Genomic DNA, 17,647 nt, shown 5'->3' with positions numbered 1-17,647 from the left:
ACTGCATACAGCATTTAGCTCAATGCTATTTTTTGGCATAGTGTCACAAATATCTATTTTAATTCTTCTCCCTATATGTGTAACTAGGGTTAGATTTTTTTATACTTTTTTGCTTTTTCTTGTGAAAATACCTCTAGATGCAAGACAATCTCCTTCTCCCTTTCCTGAGGAGAATATTCCACTCAAGTGCATCAGTAGGATTGTTCTCCTTGGGCAGGAACCTCTCTGCCAGGTCTGTACATCATTTAAGTACTGGCTTAAGCAGAGAATAAATGTCCATCTGTGCAGGGGAGAATTTCATCTGGTCAGGGAAGTTAGATCTGACCCACAGACTTAAGGAATCCAAGATTAACTCACTATTCCTAAAATCAAATTTCTTCCACTTCCTTTTCTATCACATCTAGAGCTTATATATTACATTTTCTCTATGCTTTCACTATGTCTTTGGAATAAAACTGGTTGAAGATGTAATTTGTGGGCTAGGGGTAAATCTCATTTTTCCATACTTTCTTCTGTCTTCCATAAGTACAGAAAGCAGAACTCTGGGATTTTCCTCTGCAGCAAGAATATCCCAGAATTTGTTACTGGAGCTGTAGGCTGGTGCATTGAAGTGTGATTTGGTCACAGTGAAACCCTTTTGTAAGAGATAGAAGGTCAAGTATGTCCAAAATTAAATGATGCAGTGCTATCAAATTGAAGTGTTTCAGTAATTTTCCTTGATGATTTCAGCCAAATCACGATGTCCCTAAGAAACACCACGATTTCACAGAATTAGCTTTTTCTCCTGGAAAAAAACTGGAACCAACATTATTTTAAGAGCCTGCTCTTCCAGCCTTGACATGTGCAAAGTTCCCAGGGATCTCAGAGGGGTTGTCATGTGGAAAGAGCAGTGTCCTGGCAGCAGGATTCCTCCTGGTTTAGCTCTTGCTGAAGTTGAACAGGTTCACTGTAAAACTTTTGGGTTTTTTGGGTTGATTTGCAGTGTCCTCTATGAGCTAAGTTAGAGCAGTGCAGCACTTTGCTCTGATCTTAAATTGTTTCTGCCGAGCAGACACAGAGACAGAAGTGTCTTTTTCACATCCCTGAGAGTTCCTCAGGACGTTTATAGGAGTTTGTACCGTTTATTTCCCAGTTAAATGTTTCCTCTCGGTTGTTGAGAGGTTTTTAATGGCTTGGAGGTCTTGTATTAAAAGCTCTGTAGATGCTACCAGTATTTTGTCTTTCTTGTGAACAGAGCTGTGGTGGAGGGATGGGCTGGAGAACAGAGAGGGGCTCTAAGGCTGTGGTTCTGGTTGGCTTCTGTGAATAAACCCAGCACCACTGAAAATGCCAATTGTGTATGGTGGAATGTTCAAATTAATAAGAAACTTAAAAATGACATCTTTTGGGAGACTTGTGAGCATGCAGCTGTCCTTTCTCATTGGAAAGATTGATTTTCACTAGTGTTATAATGTGTATTTTAAGTGGAAGTTGTCAGAACAAAATGATGCTAACAGGAGTCTGCAGAAGCAGAAAGATGCCAGTCCCAGGAAAACTCTGGTGCGTGATTCCTGTTGAAAATTTATGGGAAAATAAGATGTGCCAATCATCAGTTTAGAGGATGAAGAAGAGGATGATGTGGGTGGTTTGTGGCTGGGTTTGGTGTGATTTAATTTGGTTTTACTGGATTTCTTCAGCGGGGAGCAGTGGCCCGGACACTCTGTAAGCGCCACTGTCAAGTCATTTCCACTGATTAAGGACTTAAAAAATCCTTTTTGTTGCCATCAGGGGGAGCTTTTGAGATCTTTCAAGAGTGAAAAAAAAATATTTAAAAAAAAAAAAAAAGGAGAAAAAAAAGAAACGTCCCAGCTCAGAAACAGAGCTCTACAAACCAGCAAGCAGCCAGGAGCTTACCTGTGGCTACAACCAAGCCAAGGAAACCAGGGGAGCTGAATTCCTTAGGCTGAAAAATTAGAAATATTGAGAGAGGATTTTTTGACTCAATCCACCAATAAAATTAATAATTGATTTTTTTTTTAATTTTTTATTTTTTAATTATTATTTCAAAAAAATAACCCAGGAGTCTTTGGAGCACTCAAAAGCCAAATCCTACTCTGTTGCTACAGCTTCTGGAAGGCAAATGCTCTTCAAAAAGCTTCTCTCCTTTTAGCTCCTGATGATTCGATGGGGACCTTTGATGCAACATTTGGATTAGCTGCACACAACTGCACTGAGGGGGACCACAAAAGGGGGAGCCTGGCTGATTGCATAACTTTGAGAAAATAATAAGAGGAAAAGAAGGAATTAGAAAGAGAGAGAGAGAGAGAGAGTGGAAAAGAGAGAAAGAAAGCAATTAAAAAAAAAATATCAGAGACTCAAGTTTCAAGACTCTTTATGTGCTGCAGAGGAGCATAAGGTTTACCAGCAAAGTGCAACGGGGAGTCTGAGAGGAGAAATAGCTTTCTCTTTTGCCAAGAAAAAAAAATAGGAATGTGTGTTTTGGACTGGACTGAGAAAGAAAGCTGGGGAGATTGCAAAAAGGGGGGTGCAGCATTTCTGTCACATTGATCCATTCATCTTGATTGTCTTCTTTAAAAAATAAATAAGGGGGGGAAGTGATAGGGGGAAATAGGAAGAGAGGAAAAGAAGGGGGAAAAAGGAAAACAGCAGAAGTGTTTGAACCTCTGGAGCTATCTGCTCCTTCAAGCTGATTGATTAGTCATGATCCCTGCAGTTTTAATGGGAATCATTCAATTGGGAAGGTGGAGCACCCTAGAGTAGATTAGCATATTCTTGTTTACTCATCTTCTGAGGGGCTTTTTCTCTTTTCTTTCATTTTGTGGAGAAGAAGGGAGGGGGGGAGGTTGGGGGAAAGGAGGGGGTTGTGGCTTATGTTATAAAGGAGGCCAAAAAAATAAATAGATTAGAGCATCTTTTGGGGGGAGGGAAATCAGTGGGTCTGAGTCTTGGAGAAAGCTGGGGGTTTGTTTTGGTTTTTTGTTTTGTGTGTGTGTGAGTGTGTGTGTGTGTTTTTTTTAAGAAGAAAAAAATAAAGGGAAGAAAATTCAGCAGAGAAAAGAAGAGAGAGAGGAGTTCCAGCTGTGGAGGAATAGAGGAGAAGAAGACAGATAGAGAAGGAAGAACAGAGAAATACATTTCAACCAAGAAGGAGTTTTGATTTATTTGATTTTTATTTGTTTTAAGGAGAAAAAAAAATCTATAAGCAGGAAAAAGAAAGAAAGAAAAAGAAAAAAAGAAAAGAAAAAGCAACTGAGAAGGGTTATAAAAAGAGCAAATACCAAGAAGGGTGAACAAGAGAAGAAAGTCAAGGCAAGGAGGAGCCCAAAGCTGGCAGATCGGGAGGATTTGCAGGGGAGAAGGGGGGGGAAGATTGGAAATGCAGCTCTGGAGTTTGCTGCTGCCTCTTGCGCTTCTCTGTACAGCCCTAGCCAGTGGACCCGAATGTGGGATGGACGAGCGCTCCCGCAGGGCACGAAGGGACACCAGGCACAGCCGCCAGCTCCTCCACACTGCCCCGGGCACCTGTGCCACCAGGTTAGCCCGAGGAAGGCGCTCCACTGCTGGGCTGGAGCCTGGGCATGTCCCCCGCAGGAGGCAACAGCGGGAGGTAAAGGACGAAGAGGAGTCCCTTACCCCGAGCAGGGCGCTCTATTTCAGTGGCCAAGGTGATCAGCTGCGGCTCAAGGCAGACGTAGAGCTGCCCCGAGATGCCTTCACTTTGCAAGTGTGGCTGAAAGCCGAAGGCGGACAGAGATCTCCGGCTGTCATTGCAGGTAGGTCCGGCCGTGCCTGTGGCTGCAGCATCCCCGCTCGGTGCCGGGAGGCGGCTGGAGGCGTGCGTGTGTCCGGGAGCGGGCTGTGCACACCCAGCCCCGCGGGAGTGCCCCGCACACACACCGGGCACGCCAGCGCCTCTGCCAGCACCGCCGGGCTCGCCTTCACCCCGCCGCATATTCCGGGAGATCCCGGAGCTCTGCCGACCGCCTGGAAGTATAGGCTCGCAGGAAAAGTTATGTAAACTTTTGCATAGGGGAAATGGCAGCGCCCCGGGGTAGTTTCTGTCTTTCTGAGGTGCGGGTAGAAGAGCCAGCTCTTACGGTGGGGTTTTGTCTAATTTTCAGGGTGGAAAACTGTAAGTAGAGCATTTGAAAGTGGCTTGTTTGTATGTATGGAAAGAAATGTATGTGACTGGTGTGTGGCTGCAAAGAAACGCATATCTAAGGTTCCCCTACGATTTCCTCGGTTTTATTGGCTTTTTAGTGTACTCCACTGTTCGCTCTTCAGATGCAGTGTTAGCATGTGGTTTCCAAAAAGCTATAAAGGAGCTTTTTGGCTATTGTGAAACCTCAAATGAATCAAATGAGTTTATAAAGTTCCCAACCCCTCGACACTCAGCTACGGCTGGGACTCGCGCTGCAGCTAGAGGATGTGTGGAGTATTTTTGTCTCCCCTTAGAAATGGCAAGTGTAACATCAATGATTCTAAGGTCAAACAGCCCTATAAAATCATTTAGTACTCAAAGCAGCTACCAGTCTAAGCTGTCTGAGCTGGACAATAACAAGGAGTATTGCACTTTTCTTATTTAAATTTTATGAGCCCATCCTGAATTTGGGTCCCTCTCCCCGCGTCCTCTCCCTCTCCCCCTCCCTCCCTCCCGCCACCTCCCGCCCTTTCCTCGCTTTAGTGATAAAGTGCAGCGAAGTTGTCGTGAAATCGGATACTTTTCGGAGGGTTACAAACCCTTATAAATGTCGCCACATCCATCTTTTGCTCTGAAGGAAGTCATAGAAAATGGAAATGCCTTTAAAAAAAAAGAAATAATAAAAAAAGGGAAACAAGTCAGAAAGAGAAACGGGTATTGGGGGGCGGGGGGAAGACATGTTTTACAGTTCTTCTGGCAAGGAGATTCCCTGAAAGCACAAAGTTTCCATGTCCTAGGATGCCTTAAAGAGACAGGGAGGATTTCCCCTTTCCCTTTAAGCGGAGTCACTTCCTCGCAGGAGGCAGCGCTGCCTGTGCCGGTGGCTGCCCCGAGCCCCGCTCGCTGTCCCCGGCCACCTCCCTCCTGCCACATCCGCGCTCCTCTCCCCCTCCCTCACCGGCTGCTGCCTCCCAAGAAAGTTGCTTTGTCCTGAAGAAAACAAAAACTGGGATGAACTCAGCCGTGCTTTCCCTTAACTTTCACCAAATCTCAGCTGCCCCGCTCGCTCCTGAGGAGGGAGCCGCGGTTCGTGCGGGGCTGCCGGGGTGGGCAGGAGGTGCCGGGCATGGGCTGGTCCCGTGTGCTTTCAGAGCAGTGATTTCATAGGTGAAACACATTATTCCTTGCTTTATTCCCCCTGGCTCTTCTGGTTCTCAACCCTAACTTAAACCCCAGGGCTCAAAGTGCTTCCCTTTCAAGTTAGGGAAGGCAGGACTGGGGTTTGCACAGATCTCGTCAGTACCAAAACAGGGTCAAGTGTATTTTTTAAGGTGCTTAATCCAACACCTAGGACCCCGTGTGTGTCTTTGGTGCAAGTATCTCTAATTCTCACAACAGGGAACCTAGGCAAACACACACAAAGATAATTTGTAGTAAAATACTTTAATTGGATGGGGGAGGTTGGGTTGTTGCCTGTATAAAACACTTGACCCATTTTATGCATGGAAATAACATTCCACTGTGAAAAATGAAGAGAAATGCCCCAGTTTTACACCGTAGAGCTTCAGCTCAGCTCGGGAGGACTTTGTGATTTTTATTTTATTTTTAAGCTCCCCCTGTCCCCCTCGCACTCACTCTTGAAGAGGAGCCAGGTTTGGCTCTGTGTGTAAACACCTGGAAGAACTCCAAGAGGAACTCACTTGGAGTATCCTCTGCACACCACAGCCTCCCAGACCTGCAGCAAGCTTAGGGAGAGATTACGCTTCCCTCAATGAGGAAATCAAGGGTTCTGGCTGCCAAAACTCTTGGCTTTCACATTTTCACTGTTTTGGGATGTGACAGACTGAGGAGCTCAGTTCTGCTGTTGAATTTGCATCTGTAGGACCCCACTGAAATCAAGAGCCCATCTGGCTGTTTGGAGGGGAAGGGACTGGGGCACATTTGCTGGCAGTGCCAGAAGTGACTTTCTCCCCAACTTTTTGCCCCAGTTGCAAAGCGGGAAGCTGTGTGGCTGTACAGATCTGAGGGAAGGGGTGGGGTTGACTGGAATACACCTCTTTTTCAGAGTTGCTCTTGTGTCTTCACCTACTTTCTGCCCCCCACTTTCTGCCCGTGACCACTGCTCCCCTTGCACCCCTCCCTGCTGGCATATGAGAAATTACTGCGAGTGGTACAGGAGGAGCCCCGTGTGTGTCTAGAGGGGAAACCTGTTGTGTCTATTAAAAATCTCATGTAGGACCCAAGTTGTTATCAGCTTCTGCGCCTGAGCCCTGACATAACGGAGTTCTTCTGCTAATCCAGGCTACAGGAGTTTCTGTCTGGAGCCAACTCTCCTTACGTCACCCTCTGCTGCAGTATTCAATTTGTTTTCATAAATGGCTAATTTTACAGCGCTGTTAAGTGGGTTCGTCATTGTGCCGGGCCATGCCCTGTCTCTGATGAGAGGCAGTCCTGGTGCCAGGCTCTGCCAATTTTCACGCTGCTTGGCAGCGATGTTATTGCCGCCCTGTTTGACTCCACTGATATCTGCTCTGGCATTTGTCAGAGGGAAAGCTGTTGGGAAACTGCGAGTCTGACCCATTGATCCGCGTTACGCAAAAGCTCAGGAGCCCTGTCGGGGCTGGGCTGCGCTCCTCGGAGCGGTGCTGCTCCCGGAGCACTCCCTCCTTCCATCCCTCCTTCCATCCCTGCTCCCTCCCTCCTTCCCCGGGCGGCAGAGTTCTCGGACAAACCCTGCTGGGATGTGCGCACCTAGCACAGCGCATCCCTCTTGTAAACACGCACATGTGCGCCTGGAATCGGGCAGGAGCCTTCCCCTGGAGCATCCCGCGCAGCCTGGGGATGCTGGTGCAGGAAAGGGTTAAGGTGAGGCTGTGCTGGGTTAGGTAATGCACACACACCGTGCGAAATGAGGGGCTTCAAAGCGCTGCTGACCTTGGAATCAAAGGGATTTCGGTTCCACTGTGAAAAAGCTACCCCATCCTAAGAAACAGGATCCTCCTGGGTCCCTGTCGGGTGTTTTCTGCTGTGTGGGGTGGCTCATGTTTTCACAGGAGAGAGATGTTGACTCTTTACTGGCTGGGAGCTGAGAGGAGCGGGATGAATGATCGCCAGAGTAAAAAGGCGTGCCTGCTCTGAAGTGAAAGTTATTTGTATTTTGGTTTGGGTTTTTTGTTTGTTTGTTTTTTCCCCACTTCTTTTATTCCCCTCTGTCTCTGTTCCTCAGCCTGCCAACAGGGAGCATGATCCCAACTTAATAAAGCTTCATGTGTAAAGGACTGCCTGTGTTTTCCCAAATTCAGTCCTTGATGAGCCTAAAACTGCAGCAGAATCCAAAGGGAGAGAAAAGCCAAAATCAGCACGGTGGAGCTCACTTAAAGCCACAGCTTTTGAATGTAAGAGACTGAGAAACATCCGTGTCAGGGTCCAATAACTGGGCAATTATAAAGATACGTAACTGACACTGCATAGATCTAGTACCTCCACGGAGTTTCAGAATATATGTTTACTTTGGGGAGTTGTTTCCCTCTGAAGTTTTGGAGTCTGATATTGGTTTAATACACTTCGGGTAGAATTGGTGAGCTGGGTCCTATCTCCAGAGCTGATCCTGTGTGGGGTGTGCTGGGAACTTGAGGATGTTTTCAACAGAGAGTTTACTCAGAGTTTCACTGGCATTAAAACAACAGGCAGGTAGATAACGTGGCATTTTCAACAGCCTGGTGTCTTCCAATTGCATGAATTTTCTAGCTGTGTTCTGTAATGAAGAGCTACAATGAAGGAGTAAGTCAAATACAAACCTTGTGGTTCTGTTTTTTAGTTAGTGCTGGCATGTGCAAGGTCCCAGGGTGCTGGCCATGGTGGGCAGAGTGGAGAGGCAGGAGCTGGAACACCTGCACAGAAATTCCTGCAAGGTGACAGATTTCTAAAACACCATTGCTGGAGGGTGGGGGAAGCTGTGTGGGTTTGGCTTCCCTGTGGATGGGTTCAAATGATAATCCACTTCATGACTATGGATCTGGACATGGCTTGACTCATAGGTCACTGAACAAAATACTCTCACAGCTTGTCATTTACTAAATATTTGCCTTTGAACAGCACATTTCATTCAGCTTGTGGAAGCTGGGACAAGAATCAGAAACTGATTTTTCTTTTCGTAACATTTCCAATTTAATCTGGTCTCATTCTTTTGACCAGCTACACTCTAGAGTCAGAACAGCACCATTAAAAGAAAGTTGTTGGGTTTTTTTTGACCCTTAAAACACACACAGGCTGCTCTATTTAATTAAAAGATAATAAAACAGTGAGGGCAGTTTGACTCTGTGTGTGTGAAGGATGGCAAATTTAGATTCCTCAATGATGTTTGGCCGTCTCCTGTAGGCATGGGGTTGTGTCCCAGGCTCAGTTTGCCTCTCCAAGCTTCATTTCAGCCTGATTTATTTCAAGCCAGCCTGTTTCAGTTAGAGGAACTCACGTGAGGCAGAAAGCAAGCGGCGAGGATGGTGTTTGGAGAGAAAGCAGGAGCAGGGCTGTCCTCAGGGACTCGTGGAGATGTCTGGAGGAGAGCAGAGCAGAGCTGTGCAGGGCGGGCTCGGGGCTGAGGGTGAGGGGGAGCCCTTGGAGAGCCTTCGCACGCAAAGCCATGGCCAAAGCCAGCCCTGGGCGGGGTTGGAGCATCCTGGGAATCAGCTGGAGCTTCTCTGCAGGCCTCCACTCCCACCCCAGGGGGTGCCAGGAAGGGGCTCTCAGTGGCCAAAGGGGTGCTGAACTGTGTGTCCTGTCAGCCCCAGTCACACGGGGCATGGGGAGGGATGAGCTTAAGTCCCAGATCCCAGAGGGGCTCAGTGATGCTGGCTCCCTGGGAAGCCCAAACCAGACCCTTCACACAGGTAGGTGCCACTTCCCAGTGCTGAACAGGACGGGTCTCTGCTTGTACAGCTGCCCCAGGGCAGCCAGCTGAGGGGAGCAGAGAGTTTTGATGGAGAAATGCCTTTTTCAGAGCCTGGGTCTGGCTCTGCCAGGACAGGGGTCTGTGATAAGAGAGGAAAAGCCACGATGCATCCAGGAGCACCTTTAACCCAAAAGTGTTTTGTGCCCTGGCTGCTCAGAAAGCCAACTGTGTCCTGGGCTGTGTCAGGAGGGGAGGGGGATTCTGCTCCTGTGCTCAGGTGAGACCCCACCTGCAGAGCTGCCCCAGCCCTGGGACCAGCACAGGGAGCACCTGGAGCTGCTGGAGAGATCCAGAGGAGGCTCCAGGGGGATCAGAGGGATGGAGCAGCTCTGGGGATGTTCAGCCTGCAGAAGAAAAGCTTTGGGGTGAGCTCAGTGTGGCCTTGCAGAGCCTGAAGAGGTTCTACAAGAGAGCTGGACAGGGACTTCTGACAAAGTCCTGGAGTGCAAAAGCAAGAGAGAATGGCTTCACACTCAAAGGTATAGGTTTGGATCAGATATTAGGAAGAAATCCTTCCCTGTGAGGGTGGGCAGGCCCTGGCACAGGGTGCCCAGAGCAGCTGGAGCTGCCCCTGGATCCCTGGAATGCCCAAGGCCAGGCTGGACAGGGCTGGGAGCAGCCTGGGATGGTGGGAGGTGTCCCTGCCATGGCAGGGGTGGAATGAGATGACTTTTAAAGGTTCTTTCCATCCCAGACCATCCATGAAAAATATTGCAGGACCAACAGAGTTTAGGTGCTCTCAAGGTGACAGGATTAACCAAGTGCTTTCACATTGGATTTTCATGCTGGCCTGAGCCAGGAAAAAAAAAAGTACCATATATAGTGTTTTTTTTCAGAAAGACATATTGAAAAAACAAAAATAAACCCTTCCATCACTGGGGTCAGCTGAAATGCTCCCATATAATAGTTTTGCTTCTAATTTTATCTGTTGCTTTTTCAGCTCCTCTTTTCTTTTCTCCAATAGAAATTACAGGAGCAGAAGCAGAGAAGGGACCACCTGGGTTGCCAAATTCAGTCCCCTGCAGTGTCAGGGATATAACAGCAGATAATTAGTCCAAACATTCACAGAAAATCCACTTTGTAGGTTCTGATATAGCACAGGCCACAGAAGATTTCCCAGTGCTCTACTGTAAACCAAAGCTCTTTAGCTAAGACTGGGTGTCACCATTTTAATGTAAGACAGGAAAAGAGAAGGACAGATCGACAACATCTTAAGTACCTAAAATCCAAAACATTGGTTTAGAAAACTGTTAAGTATGAGAAAGAAAAACATTGGCTGGTAAAAGGTATCAGCTTTCTTATTTTCAGAGAGTTAAAATGAATCAGGTGTTTTGACAGTTATGAAACTTCCATTGAAATTTTCACTTGGAATATTTGCCAAAACTGATCCTTTCCCACAGATAGTCTGTTTTGATTAATTTCCCCCTTTCCTGAGAAAAATATTTTATCAAACATTTCCCACCCTTCTCTGGTCTTAGCCTGTTCCTACATCCCATTGTAGCAGGAATGAATGCTTGATTGCGTTTTCACTTCTTTGCATCTTATATTCCAGATGATTGAGAAAATCCATCAGAAAATACTTGATCAAAATACTTTGATCAAAGTCCTCTATGTTTTTTTCCCTCAAGTGTCTCAGCAAGTCTAATATAATTTTTTTCTTCATTTACCCTCCTCTCTCAATGCTACCAATTTTTTTCATCTAGTACTGTTTACATGGGCAGTATATATTAATCTTCCTATTTCATATATGCAAAATATATTGGACTCTTCTATTTCCTGGGTTCTGGGTATTTGCTTCATGCATTGTTGTGGGCACAGTTGCTGTTTTGTTTCTTTGTTTTCCCAAGAAAGAGGCTTCTGAAGATGAAGATGTACATTTTCCCTGACCTCACCCTTCAATTGCTCTGTGCCCATTTCCCCACCTGGGGGTTGCTGACATCAGGATATGATTCTTGATTTCATTTCACCTTCTGTGGAGACAGAATACTTGATTGTTGTGCTGTTTTCTCTGTCTCTCCACATTTCTCTTCATTTTCTCTGCTGTGAGCATGCATGCACACACACACACCATTTCCAAAGCACCTTTGATTTTCTTCCCAGATCAATAGAGCATTTAAACTCCAATGATCAAGGAGGAGCAGCTTGTTTATTTCCCCACATATTCTGACACAAGTGGCACATCTTGTAAGCTGCTTTGATTTGATGTTAGTGCCTATTATAAAGTTTACTCTCCCCAAAGCCATCCATGAAGTTAAAGTACTCTTACTCTGAGCAGGAGCAGAGCAGAACTCAAAAAGGCAAGGTAAAAAGAGAACAGGAATGTCTCAGCACAGAAATTTGCTTTCTGCTATCCTTGTTGACAGTGATCAGAACAATTTGAGGACTCTTGAGCATCCGTAATTTTGGCAGCAGCAAGTGGGGGTACATTGTGTATGACAGATAAAAGTGAACAAATATGAATAGAGGTCAGTTATCCCCTGGCAGAATGGGGCTGGATTCGTGGTTACACAGGAAACATGGACTTGATCATAAACCTGGCCAAGATCATGAAAAATACCATTGAGCTTGGCTGAATCTGGCAAAGGCTGTGATTTCAGAGTTTTCTGCAGCCTGGACCTGTCTGTGGTCCCTGCTTCAGTATCTTTTTTTTTGTAGACTTTTTTGCTTTGGACATGAGAGAAGAAAAACTGTGAAGCCCTAAGAGCAGAGGGAGGGGGATGTTTTTATTTGTTTTTGCTATACTCCAAATTTCAAATTGGCCTCCGTCTCTTTCAACTTTCCCTCTTTTTTTCCCCTCTCTTTATTCCTTTTAATTTTTTTTCATGTCCAAATCTCCCCTATTCCAAACCCACTCTCCCATTTTCTGTTCTTCAGGGTGATGTCAGCGAGTGACTTTCCCGTCCAATCCCTCCACCCTCTCTTATCACCACCCTAGCCTCAGTTTTTCCTCTGCTATCTGGTGTCCTCGATTCCCCTGCTTTCCCTCCTTCCTGCTCTGTACAGTGCCTGCTTTCCTGCTCCTCTCCCGTCCTCAGTGCCGCGGGAGGGTGGTGTCCCCTCCGAGGGTGGCCGCAGGTTGGTGCCTTCGGCCAGCTGGTGTTGGAAGCGCTGTGGGAACACAGGGTAAGCAGGCTGTGTGCTCAGCCAGGCTCAGGGGCTTGCCTGTTTTCTGGGAATTATTGATATTGTTCTGTTTAATATCCATCCTCGCCGTGAGCAAGGAGCGAGCGCTCGCCCTCGCAGAGAGGGAGTCGGGGGGAAGTGAAACTGAGAAGCATCTGGAGCTGGCCTGGTGAAGCAGCAGCTGAGAGATATGATACCAGCTCATGAAAGCAAAAGAATTGCTGTGTTAGAGAAACAAACCACTCTGTTCTGTGCTGGGCACCTCCTGGGGCCTGGTGGGATCTCGAGTCTTCCTTTTGGGTGATATTTAGGGCTTTTTTATCTCTTCTCCTTCCTCCCCTCTGTCATGTTTTCCCTCTTTTTCCTTATCTAATTTATTGTCTCTCTGTTTGCTTTAAATCACTTTCCCATATGGATTTCTCTCTTCTGACCCATCTTCCCCTCCCTCATCTGATTCCCAGGAGTCTTCTGTCGTCATGGAATTGGGAGAAGAGCAGCCGTATTCCCAACACCGAGCATCAGCTGCAGGCTCCTTTCCTCCTTCGTTTTCTTCCTTGTCTGTTCTCTGCTGTTAGTGTTGGAAACATATTCGCAAAGATCATCCCCTGGATTGAGGAAGCAGATTTTATCACCATTATTTTGTTTGTTTTATTTAAGACAGGGAAAGAAATGGAAAGGAAAGGCCTTTGCTGTTAGCAGTGTTACTTAGTTTTGAATGGAGTTTTTTTTCTCCTGCACTAAAGTATCCTAGTCCTGTTATTTTTCTTTGTCATTGCAGAAAGATTGCAGTTGTATAATCCTGAACTTGCCACAAAACTTCCTGCTGCTGCTGATGGTGATAAATCTCAGGTGTGAGAGAACACATCCCTTAAAATCAGGGAAACTGAGGAATGGAGGGATGCTCTGATTTGTCCTGGATGTGGCAGTGTGCTGGTGACAAAGTCAGCCATCAAACCCACCAGCAGCCCTTTTGCTACTTTTTATTATTGTTTTTTGGGGGTGATGATGGTTATTCCTCAGCTGAGACTGTTCTCCATGGGAAGTCACATGCCCTAATTCCTGTAGGATATTTCCTTGTAGCTGTTGATGGTTCTTTAGCAGATTAGAGCAGTACTGAGCCAGTGGTGCTGGTGGAATCTGCCACCTGCCAGGTGACATCCTGCTGGTGACAACTCAGGGGCTGGGGGAAGAAGGCACTTGGCATTTGTGATGTGTGCTCTTTGGAGATGGCACAAAATCAGATGGTCTGGAATTCATATCTCAGACATGCTGGTGATGGTTGAATCCACACAAATTGCAGTATTTCTCAGATATATCTCCCTCCCACAATGGGAGAGAAAAGCAAATATCAGCAAAGCCCCTTAGTTCAGAGTACTCCTATTTAAATTGGAGTACTTTGATATTTTTTATCCGTCTCCATATTGATTATTGTATTGACTTGCTGAAATGGCTTGTAAAACATGGAAGTTGTAACTGCTTATCTTCCTAGGAAATGCTGAAAATCTGCCTCTGTATATCTCAGGTTATGAAATTAAGGACAAAAGCAACTCATTTACCCCCTAGTTAAATCCAGACCAGGTGAGAGGCTGCAGAAGGGGTCCCAGAGGATTTTTGGGGAGGGATCACCCACTGATCAACAAAACAACCAGTGTTTCTGTCAGGAGCATCACTGGGGAGGCTGTACATCCAATCCACAGGAGTTTGTTCTGAATGCAGCAGCATCTGTGCTTGTAAAGTCTGAGGTGCTAAAGTTGAAATCTGGAGCTTGCATTACTACTGTCTTACATGTCATCTGTCTTGTGGATAAACAGACCAGCCCCTCAGAGGTCAAAGCAGCACCTTTCACCAGTGATAATTTAATGAGAATTATTTTCAGTGTAAACTAGACAAGAATTGGAAGCCTCCTGTGCTGTAGCTTGTGAATGGAGATGTTCAGGGAGAAAAGGAGTACTGGGAGAAAAAGCAAATGTTAACTAAATGTATTACACACACAGTTTTGAAACATACTTGGCAGAGGGAAGGGTGAGCAATACAAGCCAGATTCTGCTGTTGAACACACCAGAGTAAACCTAGAGTAACTCCTTTGGAGAGGAAATCAGGGGGAGCTGCTGCAGACCTGTGAATGTGTAGAATTTGGGGCAGAGACAGAGGGCATGCAATGGGGAAAGTGACCAAGCTGAGAGGTGGATGTTGTGGAGAACAACCTCCAACCACCGTCACCGCTGGTGGTTTTATTTGGGTGTGTAATGGTTATGGTGATGCAGTGGGAAACATTTGTACAATGTGGGTTTGTTTTTGCTTTTTGAAGTATTTTCTGAATATACCTATATCGTAATCCCTCCAGACTGTGGAACTGGGCCATGTTACCAGTGTTACAGTGAGCCCTTTGTGCTTCCGGCAACAAACACTCCTGAACTCTGCTCTCCAGCTTGTGGCCTAAACTCCTTCACCCCTGCCCGTACTGTCCCATCTCCAGCAATAATATTCCCTCCTCTGTTTATAAACAAACACCCTCAGAGGAAGTTCACGGGAAGAAAAGTTAGTAAATGAAAATCAACCACGCACCCAGGCCCGGGCTGTGGGTTGGAGCCAGCAGGGCTGCTGGATGTTTCCTACCCTGCATCTGCTTGTAGGAGTTTCTTTGCCTGTCTGTCTTACTGTGTGTCTTCCTCATCTTTTCCCATCATCATGGAAAATATAAAAAAAAGTGGGGAAAAATTGCGGTCTTGATTTGCTTTGAAATCAGCATGGACAGAATTCAGGAGCCCTGAGCAGGGAGGTTGACTTCAGTAGCCCTGTAGATTTTCTTCTTGGTAAAACCACTGATTTTTGTCTGTGTTGTTGTTGTTGTTTTAGCATCAAAATCTAGATTCTGGCTCCTGGCAAAACTGTTGCTCTTGAGTTGCGCAAAGGCTGCAAAAGGACTAAAATAGCCCAAAGGATAATTGTCCACTACAGTCTGAGCACAGGGCTGATGGTACATCTGGTGTTGCACACCATTCTCACAGAAGCACCCCTTCAGGAGTGAGCAGGACCCAGGGGAGGGGGTAACAGGGGACTGTGGTCACCATGGGCATCAGCAAAGCACTGTAATGGTGCCGGCAGCTGGAAAACACAGAATGTTTTTTGACTTGTTCCAGAGGTCCCAAAAATGTCTGGCAGCACAGGGACAACTAAATAAAAAAATCCATTTTCTTGTGGCTGCTCCTGGTTTGTGTCTTTAGCACTGCATCTCAGGTGCAAGGTGAGTGGATTAGGTGTTTGTTTCTTTCCAGGAGATAATTGGATCCTCTAATAAGTATTTCTTGCCACTCAGAATGCACAGAAACGTCACCAGATACAGGAAAGCTCTGACAGTGAGTGAGACAGCCTGATCAGGGCTGTGCTTCCTCACTTGGGCACAGGTGGGGTGTCATTGCAGTGCTCATGTCACTGTTCCAGGCTCCCTCTCTTCCATAGGGAGTGTGTTTGGAAACTGGGGCTAAGGGAGCTTTTACAGAGATAACAGATGTGGCAGTTGTGGTCCCACTTTTAGTTCTAAGAGTCTCAGAATTTTAGAAGTGTACTACAAAAGGCTTCCAGTGCTGGCAGAATTTCCATACCTTAAAATGGGACAGTTTAAAGTAGTGTTATCTATTGCTTTTTGTTGAAAGAGTTGTTTCTCTTGCTGAACAAATATCTTCTGTCAAGACTTATCTGTGAGGCTACTCCAGTGTGGTCTCTCCAGCTCCCATCCCAGTGCAGGGAAGATAATCAGAAGTGACCATTTTGCAGCATGGTCAGAGTTTATCAGCTGTTGCACAATCCCTTTGCCTACGAGCAGGTTAAATAAAGGGGCAGGGTGCAGCGTGGTGGAAATGGACCTGGTTTATATTGGTGGGCTTCCTCTAAGAATTCCAGCATAACTATCAACAGTTTCTCCTCGCAGGAAAGTTGAACCATTCATTCTTACCCTTTGAGGAGTTCTGAATTATTGAAGAGCAGAAGGTCTTCTGCTGGGAAAGGCTGGAATTCCCCGCAGTCCTCTTGCTAGGGGTGGTTTAATCAAACACACTGTTTACATTCTGTATCTCAGCGGAGGCAATGCTCAAACAGCAGTGGTCTTCAACTGGACACTGTTGCACTGGGGGTTTATTTTATTTTGTTTTAAACATTGGCATACCACCAGTTTAACTGGGAAATGGCCATCTGCAAACACCTGCAGGCTCCATGGAACAGGCTAGAGAGGGAAGCAACAGCAGCTGCATCTCACAGAGGGAAAATTAGACAGTGAAGGGGCCATGTTTCTTCTCCAGAGGTTTTTGCAGGGCTGGGATTTGGCAGCAAAGGTGGGCTGGGAGCACTTGCACTCCTGGAGGAAGAGACCTTGCAGCAGGAGGAGGCTGAATGGTGCAAACTCTTCACCGAGCCTCAAACACTGATGGTAGAGGCAGAGAAGCAAAAGTCTTTTTGCCAAAACCTTGTGCTTTGCCTCACAATGTGAAGGCCAAACTGTTCCATGAACAGTTTCTGTGCTCTCAGACTTAAGAGGGCTCAGACTGAATGAAACAGGAGCTGTGTATTCCATGAGGGAGAGGGAAGAAGGAAATGAGATTAGGACAGTTCTTCTTGCCACTGCCCATCTCTCCCCTCCCTGAGGAGGAACATCTTTTGCACCTATGTCAACAAACCAACACTTTTTTGCGCTTCTGTATGTCCAAAATTGTCCATAAGCCTTGAGTCAAGATTTTAACTTGTGTTCAGACACTTTCTTTCTTTTATTCCTCTTTGGTATATTCTGGAAGTGATGTATTTCCGCTCCCCAAGTGCAGGATCTTCTGTGCCTCACTGAGGAGGATGCACGCAAGTAGGCAATGCGGCCAACATTCTTCCAAACCCGAGCAACCCAACCAGCTGTTCAGCAGGGCTGTTATTTATTGAGAAGTGTCAATGTGCTCAACACATGGTGTCCTTTGCCCTGTCGAGCCAGCAGCCTGGCTTTTATGGGTTTCTGTGACACTTGTCACACACTGCTGATGGGACAAGCTGGAACAGGGACACGGGTTTGTGTGAAGGTTATTCTAGGAGGGCATTGCAACAAGGTGTTCTATAAGGGAAGGAGGGACAGAGACCAGTTGGCAGAGGAGAAAACAGAGACTGTTGCAAAGGGTAGAGGTTTCTTTTTGGCTGGTGCTTTCGGAAAGAGAACAGAGATTTCCTTCAGCGATAAATTAGATGCTTGGGGAGAGAGAAAGGGTGTTTGTTTCAGCAGTGATGCAACTCCTGTGTGAGAGAAGCAGACTCCCTCTCCTGCTAATTCCAGCTGCTGGTTCTGTGGCAGAGTGGAAGTGCACAGGTTGCTTTGGGATTTTAGTTGCTGCTCCGCAATTGCTGCGAGGTGCCTTCAGCTCTGTCCTTTCCACCTCCAAAGGTGGGATAATGGCTCTCACAGCCTG

General features: G+C 46.4%; 1 protein-coding gene across 2 annotated transcripts in view; it reads left to right on the top strand.

Annotated features, from left to right (window-relative positions):
• The first annotated feature begins 3,226 nt into the window (after nucleotides 1–3,226).
• PAPPA (pappalysin 1) overlaps nucleotides 3,227–17,647 on the top strand; it is a 177,239-nt gene continuing 162,818 nt past the window's right edge. For both annotated transcript variants that reach the window (XM_088065841.1, XM_005527194.3), the window contains exon 1: nucleotides 3,227–3,773. In XM_088065841.1, coding sequence (XP_087921967.1) covers nucleotides 3,377–3,773 — 397 coding nt within the window. In that variant the 5' untranslated portion in view covers nucleotides 3,227–3,376. The remainder of the gene's footprint in view (nucleotides 3,774–17,647) is intronic.

Source organism: Pseudopodoces humilis, chromosome 22 (genome assembly GCF_049639895.1).
Source record: "Pseudopodoces humilis isolate 2021_Gansu_Grassland_sample_001 chromosome 22, ASM4963989v1, whole genome shotgun sequence".
Classification (NCBI taxonomy): Eukaryota; Metazoa; Chordata; class Aves; order Passeriformes; family Paridae; genus Pseudopodoces; species Pseudopodoces humilis.
Note: the sequence above shows the minus strand (reverse complement) of the source record. Positions and strands in the feature narration are given on the sequence as shown.